Source organism: Oculina patagonica, chromosome 8 (assembly GCF_052425735.1).
Source record: "Oculina patagonica isolate OP01 chromosome 8, crgOcupat, whole genome shotgun sequence".
In the NCBI taxonomy this organism is placed as follows: Eukaryota; Metazoa; Cnidaria; class Anthozoa; order Scleractinia; family Oculinidae; genus Oculina; species Oculina patagonica.
The window spans coordinates 20,570,703-20,584,072 of NC_135765.1; the positions used below are offsets into that span (position 1 = coordinate 20,570,703).

Here is a 13,370-nt window from a genome sequence, read left to right on the forward strand (position 1 = left end):
CCTATTACTTTATGGATCATTGTTTCTATATCAATCTTGTGTTTAGAGATGTTTTAGAGAAAGAATTTGTCTTGTGTTAATTCTTGGTTTAGTTCGTTTGGGTTCTGAAAGGTAAAAGAAATAGGAGTCAATGCAGTGAGCGAAGAGGATGGACCATCGACATATTTTTTTCAGCATTTTCATTTCATCCTCTATTTATGTGATGAAACATCTGAGGCATTGTAAGGATCATAAGTAGTGCCAGTGTTATTTACAGATTATTGACCTAAGTTTTGTTGTTGATGGAAGTATTGATGTTGCCCCTTGCCTGGGGGGGAGGGGGGGGAAGGAAGAACAGGAGATGTCAGACTTATTTGGCTTCCGCCTTCCTCTCTGGATGCAAGGAAATGTTTACAGAATGCATAATCCCCTGCATCTCCCTTTCTTTCTGAGTCTGTGATGATCAAAATTGGAGACATTGTGTACATTTTAAATGCATTATTTTCTGTATTTTACTATATGTATTACATGATTTTTCAATGTTATGTACAGTTTACTGAATAAAGTATTCATATTCCTGAGTGTTGTGTCACATGTATGACAAAATGTCAGTCATACATTGCATTTACTGTAGAGATCATTGAAAAAATATTTTGGTATAATTAAAGATCAACACTTCTTTTAATTAGATCAGCTGAATTATATGATAATGTTCTCTCTCTAAGACAATGACTTGTATTGTTTTGCTGTTGCTTTGATGTTAAATGCAGAGCTTTCATCATTTGAGATTTCTTTTAAGTATCTATATTATTCATAACAGCAAAAGAAGGTTTCCCTTTTTATCAGAAATATAGCAAGGTTGCTTTGTAGGGATGCATTTACCAAAATCATTATGACATTGCATTTCATATGGTCATTGCAAGGATATACAGTGTCCCTCTGCATTCTTATGCAAGCTGTGTTTGCTCTCAGTATAGTTTGTAAATAAAAAGCTTTCATCTGTAGTTAAGACATAATAAAGGATGTTGTTCTTTCAAGGAATGGAACTCATTCAGTCAAAAATGTGCAGGTGTTTCCCTTGTCAGTGTCAAGCTTTGACATGATTCACAGAAATACCACTTGCTTGGGTATCAGCAGTTCCGGTTCTCACAGAAAAATTAATTATCAATATTCCTTCCATATAGTAATTGTGGTGTATTTTTATTTCTTGGTATCACCTTTAATGTGTATTTAGTAGAAAATTGTGTCAATTGGCAGCCACTTGTGGGTTTCACATGCGTGCCCTTGATGTTCCTTCCATACAGTAATTGTGGTGTATTTTTATTTCTTGGTATCACCTTTAATGTGTATTTAGTAGAAAATTGTGTCGATTGGCAGCCACTTGTGGGTTTCACATGCGTGCCCTTGATGTTCCTTCCATACAGTAATTGTGGTGTATTTTTATTTCTTGGTGTGTTTGTAGAAAATTGTGTCAATTGGCAGCCACTTGTGGGTTTCACATGCGTGCCCTTGATGTTCCTTCCATACAGTAATTGTGGTGTATTTTTATTTCTTGGTACGTTTGTAGAAAATTATGTCAATTAGCAGCCACTTGTAGGTTTCACATACAAGTACTTGATGTTCCTTCCATACGGTAGTAGTTGTATATTTCTATTTCTTGGTATTTTTGTAGGCAGTTCTGCCAATTGGCAGCCAGGATTTCAATTTGTTGCAGCCTCCATATACAGTTACATGTACTGATATCTGTGATAAAACTTCAATTTTGTGTCATTTGCATAATAGTGGTTAGAACTGCAGCATTCATCATATTTCCTTAGTACCACCATAGTCTTCCACCTACAAATACACATTAAAGGTGATAGGTTAGAGTGTAAAATAACAAAGTGTATAAATCTTTGTACACTGTACTTAAAATGCTTACAGTTGTATCTATGATCTATGTAATGTTATGCTTCTCACCTTTGCTCCCCACCCCTCCCCCCCCCCCTTCAAACCCCCAAAATAGCAACTTACCTGTTTTGTGTATGGAGGCTGGATATGTCCCTTGTATGGAAGGGATTAAGGAAGGGATGTTATTTTAACATCCCTCCATCACCCTCAGGAAATATTGCAATTTCATGATTTTTCATTTGAAAAATTTATCTCCACATGTATTGTGCAAATTCTGACAGAGTTCAGTTTGCCATTCAAAATGTGGAACGTTTCATTCTGGAATATTCGGACTGGTCATCTATATGCGACTAACATGAATGTTTTTTTTTTTTATTTACCGAAGTGTGCCATGCCAGCTGCAGCTATTACAAACTCAAACTATTGATAACATTCTGCCCCCTCATTTACTTAACTAGGGAAACTTGTTTTTGTAATGTGGCAAATAAATGATGATCATTATGATTGATTTAACACCACCAAATCGAAATTATTATACTCTTCGTCAGTGTAAAAGCAATTCTCTTATTTGATTGTGATTTAAAAAGCTGTGAAATACATTAAGATTCATTTTTATGTGAATTACTTACTATGTAAAAGTACAATGTAGTTATTTCATTGGTCTTCATTAGCTTTAATAGTCCAAAATCTCATCTCAGATACATCACAGTATTAAAAGCAATTAATTTGGAAAATGATATGTTCACATAGCTTTTAGGGAAATAAAGATGGGCTTATGATCACTGTAGTAGGACTCTAGGGTACCTGCAGATTGTACAATTTGTGGTACATTTGTGTAAATATGATCTATCTGTGTACGGTAGTCAGTTGTATACTGGTTGATCAACTGATTGTATCCTCTGTCTGTTATCAAACATTTTTTGAGAGCCTTTTGTTCTGTAGTCTCCTGCATTAGATTGATATTGAAATCCCCAAGGATTACAGTGGGTATGGTAGAGTTTGTCAATACTGAGTTATGAAGATGAGTGAGTGCATCAATGAACTGTGAAATTGAAACATTAGCTTTAGACCGATAGATACCAACCACATGAAAATTTGGAATTGGATGGCTTAGAACCATAACAGTTATTTCTACATTATTAAAGTTTAACCTGTATGGAATTTCAATACAACTCAAATCATTCTTTATGTACACGGCAGTTCCATAGCAAGTTCTCAAGGTAGACTGATTGAAGTCATTTCTGTAAAGTGTAAATCCACTCAGCTGGTATGTTTCATCTGTGTCTGACAAACAAAGCTTTGTTTCAACAAAAATATTGACATCAGCTTTTTGAATGTTGTAATCACTTCGCACATCCTCTATGTGGAGGTGGAGAGATCTTACATTCTGAAACAAGATTGTTTTTGTTTGGGGAGAATCTACATGTACAGTCTCTAAAACTGCTAAAGGCCTGAGGCTTGCTTCTTTTCTGAGTCTGCTCATTTCATTTTTTACTTTTTCGCTCACCTTAATTTTGTTTTCATTCAATTTGAGAATACTAAGTGCAGAACTGTTTCTTACTCTGCTTAAGCCAACGTAATGCATGTGCTCCCTTGTGGATGCTGGAAAATCAACAACTGCTTCATCTAATGTGTCACCTTGGCAACGGTGAATAGTCTTGGCAGCAGCAGGTCTAAGCGGAAATTGTCGCCTGAGAATTTGTACTTGACTTTTTTTACTGATTCGGAATTGTCTTGTTACTTCTAAAACTGGTGTCCAGTCTTTCTTTATGTTTGTCTTGTACAAATGTGCATTTTCTCTGCGCTGCTTTTTGCCTATTTCAGGATGTGGAAATGACACCCAAATAATACTTGGCCTGGTGGAATTGTCAACTCTGTAATCTATGTTCTCTATCACACACTCTGCACCATTAGTGAGTCCATCAGTAACATCAATATTAGTTGTCAAGTCGTATTTTGCGGCAGTTGCTATTGGCACTAATGAATATAAGCCCATTGTCTTTGTGGGGTCATCTGGGATTTTATTTTTCATTTGTTTCTTTAGATCATCAGACATATCTCCCACTAAAATGTCCACAGCTTTGATCTGAGCTTTATCAGTTTTTGAGAGAGTATACAGGGCATTGTTGTGAGCATCTACTGATGCATTTGTAGTAAACAAATGAGTGACATTCATTGGGTAATTATCATTTCCTGGTGTTACATTCAAAAGTCTTTGTTTCAACATGGCTATATCATCTTCAGAGTGCTTTCCCTCTCTCAAGCGATTGAGTAGCTCAGCAAACTGCTTATCATCCTTTTGTCTCATGATTTCTGTTAATTCAAAGAGGGTGAAGTATTCTGTCCAAATGTTACTTGCTAAGTCACCATAGCCCATTTGGGAATTTTCAAAGATCCACTTATCAAAAACTGGCTTCAACTGGAAAAGATCTCCCACAGTTATCAAACTTATTCCACCAAATGGTTCCTTAGTGCCCATAATCTGTTGTAATCTTAAATTCAAAAAGTTGAACATTCCACTTCCAACCATAGAGATCTCATCAATAAATATTGCTTTTAGTTTTATGAGTTGTGTTCTAATGGTATTTAGTCTGTCACTATCCAGTGCACAGTACTCAAAACCTCTATTGGCAGGTATCTTAAAAGCAGAATGCAGTGTGTTACCTTTTATATTGAATGCTGCTTTGCCGGTAGGGGCTGTTTTGACAACTTTCACATCATCTGGATTTTCTCCTGCCATACTGTTCAGATATCTTATCAGTGCTTCATACAACGCATTAGTTACGGTACTTTTCCCAACTCCAGCACCTCCACTTAAGAACAATCTTAGAGGGTCATCTTTAGTTTTGACTGAATGTAAGACATGATAAAAAAACTGCCTTTGTTTTTCATTCAAAGAGCGTACAAGTGCATAATAATCGTCATCTGAGACACGCTTTGTAACAAGTTCATCCTGATCATTACTTCTAGGAAAGATACCAATATCATCAAGCAAATCATACTCGCTGTGCTGCTTGTTTTTGCCAGGGTCAAAGCAACCAAATAATTCACTAGGCTTTTCTTTAACAGCACAGTCCTGCTTATTGATATGCTCTGCATTTGGAGCAACATTGTCGAAGTTGCCATGTTCTACATTACTTAGATCCTCCACTGCTTTATCTAGTATTTCTGAATGGCATTCATATTGGTGGCTGTTGTTGAGAACCTCATTCTTAACCTGTTGAAATCGTTCTTGGTAAGTTTTACAGCCATTTATCAAATCCGTACTTTCGTTTCGCCATGGTGTATAAAGCATAAGTTGCTCTCTATAATGATTTTCTGGGTCTTTATCTTTATGGTATCTAACAGATCGGATGATTTTAGCCTTTTTTCGTTTCACTAGTTTCAGACCTCCTTTTAATTTGTATTCTTTTGGTTCATATTCAAGTTCAGTGGCACTGATACTCCTATCAGGGTCATCATCAGTGTTGTCATCAAAATCTCTTTCGGGCAAGAAGTCATCAAGACCTGTGACTAATGGCTTTTTACAACTATCAGCATGTTCATCTTTAACACAATTATACCATGCAACAAAGTCAGCCAAGCACAACTTTTCTAATTGTTTTGGTCTTCTTTGATAGCGTTTAATGATGTTGTCAGATTCAATGTCGGGTGAACTGTCAGGCAACTCTTTAAGCTTATCCAATTTCTTTACTAAGAATGTCCTTTCATCTGGAGGTGAGGTGCCAATAAACTGAAAATCTCGGGAGGATCTTCTCAATGGCATTTGCAATACAAGATACACAGCTTCTTGAGCACTTATTTCCACTGCATTTAAAAATTTGTTTCCAATATGCCTTATTCTATTTCTAATATCTTTATCACCAGATTTGGCTTCTTCAGATGCCTTTTCTAGAAGTCTGCTCATACCTCTTTGGCCTTTTGTAATGTAAGAAAGTATGTATGAAGCACATGCATAAGGATCTAGTACATATTGTATGTCCATGTTTGCTTGCCATGCTTTGAGTAAATAAGTGTTATAACTGTTAATCCTTATTTCTGATGGTGCTCTTTTCAGAAATAATGTGTCACGCTTTAGGGTGTGCCTGATAGCTAGGATATAACTTTCTTCAGTTAACTGTAATTTGCTGAGAAAAGTTTGAAATGTGATATCTTCGCCATATTTCATGCTGTCAAGAACCTCTTTTATTTTTTCAGAATTCTCTTTAATCTTTTTCTGGTTTTCTTCATCAATGCAGGAGTTTTCAAGCGGTGTTAAAATCATTGTTCTTGGCATTGGTGGCAATGGGAAATTAAATCTACAAATCTTATTCCCTGCCTTCTTACATGTTTTGGCATGCCTGTGCATCTGTAAGTTGACAAGGTCTTCCATTGGGCGATTCCAGAAAATATCCGTACCCTACCACGGACGGCTTCCATATTTTAGCCCCCCTTGCCTTCGGAAATTCCAAAATGCGTTATCCCCCCATGCCCTCGGAATTCCATAATCGCTAACCCCCCTCCCGTTCAGATTTTTCATTTTTTCATCAAGCTCTTCAGAATTCCCGTCAGGGTACGCAAATACGCCCAATGTGGCGTATTTTACATCAAATTATTTCAAATGACTCGATCTGTACATAGAGACAGTCATTATGACGCAAGAGATTCTGGGATGAAAATGTAAAAAAAATAAGACTTTTCTCCTTACCCTTGTTCAACAGATACAACCTACATTAACTTTACATTGCCCCAAACTGGTGCAGAACATAAAAATAAGTATATCGTGTGATGCACGTGTGTAAACCCGGAAGATAATACGATCGAGTGCACTGACATATCCGCCATCTTGAATTTGAGCCTTCAGGGTCAGCAGTCGCTCCCAACCCACGAACTTCAAAATGGCGTCTCGAAGCGTAGCAAAAGAGTTTCCCACTCCACTGAATGGACTAAATATTTGTGGATCCGCTTTGACAAGAAAACATAGAGCGAATGAAGAAGTTCATCAATGTTAAGTCCTCTGAAGCTTGATGTAGAACCCACAGTTTAGCGATTTTTTTTGTAAATGAACGCAAACACATGCCTGATCGATCGATACTTGTCTTGTATCCTGCTTCCGCGACGCGGTCGTCAGTTTGTGCTTTATTTGCAAATTGGTAGTCCGTTAAATAAGCATTTTCAAGGAACACACTCTTGTTTTCTCCTCTGGAAATCCAAGATCTGGAACTCCCCCATGCCTTCGAGATTCCAATCGTAAGTATCCCCCCATGCCTTTGGAATTCCAGTTCAAAGAACCCCCCCTTGCCCTCGGATTTCCAAAAAGCCGTCCGTGGTATGGTACGGATATTTTCTGGAATCGCCCATTTCACTAGAACTGTCTGGTTTTTGGCAGGTGATATACTTATCAACAAACTTCTCAATTTCTTCATTAGGATCTTTTTCATATTGTGGGGCTCCTTTCACCCAAAATAAACCATGGATGTGTGGGCTACCTCTTTGCTGAAATTCGACTCTGTAAAAATAATCGGCTATTTCTCCTATTGGTATTGCACTGCACTTTAACACATCACTAATAAATAACTGAACCATGTGATCGAAGTTCCTAGAACAGGTGACAGGATCTTTTTGAATAAGATCTGATTTTTGTTTCCATGTCATTTGCTTGATCTCATCATCAGTGTATTCTTTCTTTTCTACAATTCTGCCTAAAGTTTTAAGTAGATGAGTCCACCTTGTTTCAGCAGCTGAGAAGGAGCAAAACCATGTGGGGTTGCCTAGTTGACGAATCATAGCAAACAAGTCTCTTTTGCACTTCTCAAAATAAGGGGGTGAAGATCTAAGATTCTTTAAAACTCTAAAACCTTCATCAAGATGTACAAGCTTATTAAGATAATCCTCTGACTTCAAGTCACCGGCAGTGTATTTGTTTCCCTTGGTCTTACACTTTCTAAGAGCAATGCATGCACTGTCTTGAATTTGTTTGATTTGCAGTTTTTTTAGCTTAAAGAATATGTTTGGGACAGACATTGCTGCTCTTCTATCCTGACACCTTAATTCCCACTTAGCAACTGTGCTATATGTTACTGGTACTTTTCTTTCATTGTTGTCAGGTCTCCGCTTTCCACAGAATATTGTTGGGAATGATAAATATTCAGAATCTTTATCCATGAATATTCCTAATGGTTTGTTTCCTTCTCCTGGTGCAAATGAAATAATTTTATCTGCATTTTCAGCTACATCTGCTTCCTGTAGTAGTGTATCTGTAATACCTGAAGGGCGTTCGGCAATTTCGCACCAGCCATCGCTATCATCATTATCTATGTCTGGATTATCAACATCAACAGTTGAAATACTGTTTTGGGAATCATGTGTTTTATCTTTTGTGACAGTTTCATTAGTTTGCACATCACAGCTTGATTTGTCAGGATTTTGAAGAAACTCCTTCCATTCTTCATGGGTACTGCATTGTAAACTTATGTTATCTACCCATGCATTTTGCACTTCTATGCCTTCACTTTTGAATAAGTCACTTGTGCCTACAAGATATTTGGCTGCATCTAACACTTTCTTAGGTCTAATGTTTTGAAACTGATAATGATGCTTATAACTGAGACGCCTTTTAAGTTTTATTGGAATGGTATGTGATTCATTGATTGGCCTTGGCAGAGAGTGAATAGTTGAATTTACATCACTTGGTACATTGACAATATTTCCATGAATAGACAACTGGCCACCTCTTGGTAATTCGCGAATTTGCATGAATGGAATACGTGGTGATATTAGCCGTTCCTCTAATGGTGTCAAATTTAACAGTTCAGGCTTCTCAGGAAAACTCATTTTATTGGCTTTAGAACAGCTGGGCAATGTGCCTTTCTTTAGATTTGAATGACAAGTTGTGCAAATCCATTCAGTATTGTCTACACTTGTTACCCCAGTGACACAAGAGTCCACAACACCTTGTGAGCAAGCCTTGTACTTGTTAGAATCACATCTGACTACTGAGGACCTGTACCACAACTGGTTACAACAGGTGCATATGTATTCTGGACCACATTTTATACTTTTGTGGAAGAAATTTACCATAGATATCATACTGTTTTCATTTTTCTGTGCTTGTAACTCATCATCATCAATAATTGTTTCAAGTGATAGATTTTCTGGGTTCTCCGCTTTCCGTTTTCTTTTAGACTGTTTGGCAACTTCCCGTATGAGTTCTGGGTTCTTCGCTTTCCGTTTTCTTTTAGACTGTTTGTCAATTTCCCGTATGAGTTCTGGGTTCTCCGCTTTCCGTTTTCTTTTAGACTGTTTGGCAACTTCCCGTATGAGTTCTGGGTTCTTCGCTTTCCTTTTTCTTTTTGACTGTTTAAAAATTTCCCTCAAATGTTCTGGGTTGGTGATTTTCCTTTTTGAGGCAGCTTTGTTATTTTTCTCCCTAGCTGTTTCAATATTTTTGTGTATTTTCTGCAGTGAATTTTCATTCTCTCTTTTTCTAAATTCTGGATCAGCTCTTCTCTTTTTCATGTATTCTCTAATGTAAGCTCTGCGTTTTTCTTTTCTATCAATTAGGTTGTCTTCAACTGATGTTTGACCACATTTTGTCTTGTTTGTTTTTACTACTGTAGATACATAATGCGTTTCACCTATGTGCCCAATGTAAATGTTTGTGCGTCCTCTCGTTACACTTGCTGGTTGCACAACAGTAACAGGTGCAAAAGTTTCATTTGATTCAGTAATATGAATTGACAAATTCAGACAATTGGCCACTGCTTGAATTATAATCGCATCAGCCCATGTTCCCTCACATGACATATTTCTTAAATATCCTTGCCAAGAATAATCAGTATTACTCTCTATAAATTGTTCAGGGTTATGCTGTAAATACTGAACACCAAGACTACGCACATGAAAATGGTGATTAGGATTATCATACAGTTGATGTGAAACAGCTCGAAAAAAACAGTCACCACCTCCACCAACATCAAGTGCGGCTCTATTTAATTCTGACAACCTGGTTTCTAGTGATGAAACTGAATTGCCAACTAAGCTACTACGTGCTTCTGAATTAGTATTTACACTGCAATGATCAGGCCCCGGGTTCTCTTCAACATCACCACTTAAGGATATGACTCTTCGTGAAACATGATAAGTTTGGGCTTGACAACATTTTAATTTATTTAACATTTTCTCATCAACACACATGCAAAACAATGATGAATTCTTATGCTTTAATGTCCTCAGTCGCGCAATAGTTAGGTACAAGCTTGGCCTGACAAAGCACTTTTTTGAAGATAATAAACACCTTGATCTCACAAGCCGTTCAGTGAAATGAGAACGATTACACTCGTACAACATAAGTCTGAGCTTAGATGAACTTGGTATGTACTTCTTAAGGTATGATTTGGCAGCAAGTCGAATAATTTTCGCCTTTCTAAATAACTTGATAAATTTCTTGTATGGAATTCTGGAAGGTTCTCTTTCCCGTTTCCTTCTAGAATGTAACCTACACCTTACCCTTGAATTTCTACATTTGTCCATTTCATCTGTTTTCAAAGCACAAGCACTCGGTGGATTATCAGTTGGTAATTTAAGCACTGGTTTCTGCTCAGTAAACTCAGCTTTATTCTTGGCAACGAAGGCACCGTCAAACTGACCATTCATCAAAGAAGTGTTCCACTCACATGTCTGTTCGTGTTTGGCATGGATTTCCTCATGGAGTAGCTGACAGTTTTCTGCATATATAGCATTCATTTGCTCATATTTGGTTTTCATTTGTTCATATCTGGTTTTCATTTGCTCATATTTGACTATCATTTGTTCATGTTTAGCTTTCTCGCTTTCCATAGTTATGGCATAACCCCAGCGAGCGGGGGATTCGACACATGTCTGACATGTCTCCTCGCCGTTCAAATTACCCTGGCGAGTCGAGGGTCGTACAGATGTTTCTGTCCCTGAATACTCACAGGACTTATTATGAACATCTACATCAATGCAGGCATCCATTGCATAAAATACCCCTGGAATTACACAGCGTAAACAGCTAACAAAAGTGCTTGCCCCAAACTGAAGTTCGAAACAAAATGGCGGATCACCAACGTTTTACCACAACAAATCATGTGCTTTGTCAGGTGACCTGTACGACTACTTCCCGAACACGACCGAAGCACAGTCGATCTACATGTTTAGGATTTGTTCATAAAAACATATTGTTTGCTATAAGTAGAAGCTTACCTGTGTTATGTAATGGGACTTGCGAAGCAGAAGATCAACACAAAGAACACAAACTACGGTATGCGAGTCCGTCCCCCGATCCTGTGAGCTTCAATTTCTGAGAAAACCACTGCCGAGCGTCTCCACAGATCCATGATACGAATAGAAAGTATAGCCAGTACAACAATTCATTTGGTGAGTAAATTGAGCCACTTACACTGCAGTAAAACAGGTCATTTGGCCAGTAGATCACCCCATTTACTGCAAGAACTTCTATCGATACACGATCGCTGTGGGCAGATCGCTGTCAAAGCTTGTTTGAGCCTACGGTGGTCGTGGCAGATTATCAGCGGTTCAATGAATACATTTATAAATTTTATTCCAATATTTCCACGTTTGTCAGATTAGCACAAAGGGATAGTCATCAGTCTGCGAATCTAATGGGGAACGGTTCGACGCCAAGAAGGGGTATATTTACTTTTCTTTTTCTTTTTTCTTTTTTTTTTACCTTGGTTTGTCTATTATTTTGCTCTAAATATCTGCATAGGAAAATAAAAGGATTGAAGCCGTGTAGTAATTACACTGTAAATAAAAGCACAACGACGTCTATAGACTAGATTCAGATAAAATATGACGAACTTTAATATTCATAATATTTTCTTGCAAACACGAAACCACGTACGCGATTTTAGCCAACGCTCTGGTTTCTAGATAGATTTGATTTTTGATGGAAGCTTATGTGAAACCCGATTTAATTTTCGAATGCTCCTTCATGTTCGACGCTAGCTCGAAAGATAGACACGAAAGTCATCGATCGATTAATGCTGATTAATGGCTCTCAATGTTCACTTTTTTGGCGGTCGATTACTTAATTCTACACGTAATTGTCAGCCATCTTTTGTTTCTTTGCTTCTGTTTTTTCTTGTAAACCCCTTTAAATTAAAAGACTGCTTTTATACGGCCGCTTTTATACGGCCGCCTTGCTACACTCTTTCTACAAGTATATCTGCTGGTCAGCGGAGTTGCAATGAGAAGTCTACAGATGATGGACCAACCGACCAACCATGGCTACCCACAATACTCCTGAATAAATTCAGTCGTAAAAAGGGTAAAGGTCGATAAAGGGTTTTGTTTTTGTGATTGTTACGTTACAGTATAACGCAGACCTGTTTGATTGAGCAAAGAAAGCGGTTTTAATTTTGTTTTTTTAGGAGATGAATGAGGTTTTGAAATTTGTTTGCAGTTTATTTTCTGGTATGTTTTAATAACAGCAATTGTGGAAAGTGTGAAGATCATGAACAGTTGCACTTTATCTATTTTATTGAAACAATAGCTTCGGGTTGGCTGTGTACCAGGTTTATATTAAGTGTCGATTTTGAATTTGGTGTTTTTCCTTTGGAAATAAGTTGGAATGAATTATCATTTCTGTTTACAACTCTTACAATAATGGTTAAGTTTTCAACAGGGTATTTATTGTTGAAGTATGCGCGTAACAGATTTTTTATTTGTATCGTTTTAAAAATCAAACAATGTTTTAGTGTCACGAAAGTATGGTTTTGTGGACAATTCTGAGTTTGGAATTATTGTTTTGCGAGGAATATAGTTTTGGAAGTTATATAGTTAGGTTTGTCGAAGTGATAGGTTTATTTTTGAATTTAAATTTTTGGTAAGTCGGAAGCAAAGCAGGTACATGCATTTGTGAGTTAATATATGGATATTGTTTGTGGTGCGCGGAATGGATGGTGCTGGGTTTCATTGATTATTTCGATGCAATAGATAGTAGAGAGAATCTTGATAGCTGGTTAGCATTCTAAACGTTTTTTTCGTGTTTTGAAGAGATGCTGCAGTTATTTCCTTATATGGAGTGTCGTGAAGGCGAGTGTTGTTCGCAAATGTTATAAGTATTTTCAAGGTGAGATCTATTTTTATTAAGTGCTTTTAATTCAAGGAAAAATGTTTAAATCAATGGATGAGAAAGCTATTTGTCGAATTTGTCGGAACTGTCACAAATGATTTAATGGAAGTGTTTATGAAAGAAAATTTGAAAGTGCGCGTTTCTGTTGTTGAAAGAATTATTTTGGCTTTGAATTTGGTGAGCTCGATGAGAGTAAAATTACTTTTCGCTCTTATAAATGTTGTTTTCATCGGCGAAAAGTCTGTAAGAGAATTCGTAAGAAAAGGGATAGAGCTCCATCTCGGATTTCTTTTAAGAAAATTAAAAGCTTATTTCATAAGAGGAGTGGAATTAAACGTGGCATGAGGAATTATATTAAGTAGAAAGTTCCTCGTTCTTCAGGTTTGAGGAATTTTCTTTGTAG

General features: G+C 37.1%; 1 protein-coding gene across 1 annotated transcript; it reads right to left on the reverse strand.

Annotated features, from left to right (window-relative positions):
• Nucleotides 1-1,971: 1,971 nt before the first annotated feature.
• Nucleotides 1,972-6,909, reverse strand: LOC144663965 (uncharacterized). Its single transcript, XM_078525063.1, has one exon. The coding sequence runs from the start codon at nt 6,239-6,241 to the stop codon at nt 2,612-2,614; it is 3,630 nt and encodes a 1,209-aa protein (XP_078381189.1). The 5' UTR covers nt 6,242-6,909; the 3' UTR covers nt 1,972-2,611.
• Nucleotides 6,910-13,370: the final 6,461 nt, after the last annotated feature.

Excerpts from the sequence above, each read along its gene's own strand:
- LOC144663965 (XM_078525063.1), bottom strand. The coding sequence starts at position 6,241 with ATGGAAGACCTTGTCAACTTACAGATGCACAGGCATGCCAAAACATGT.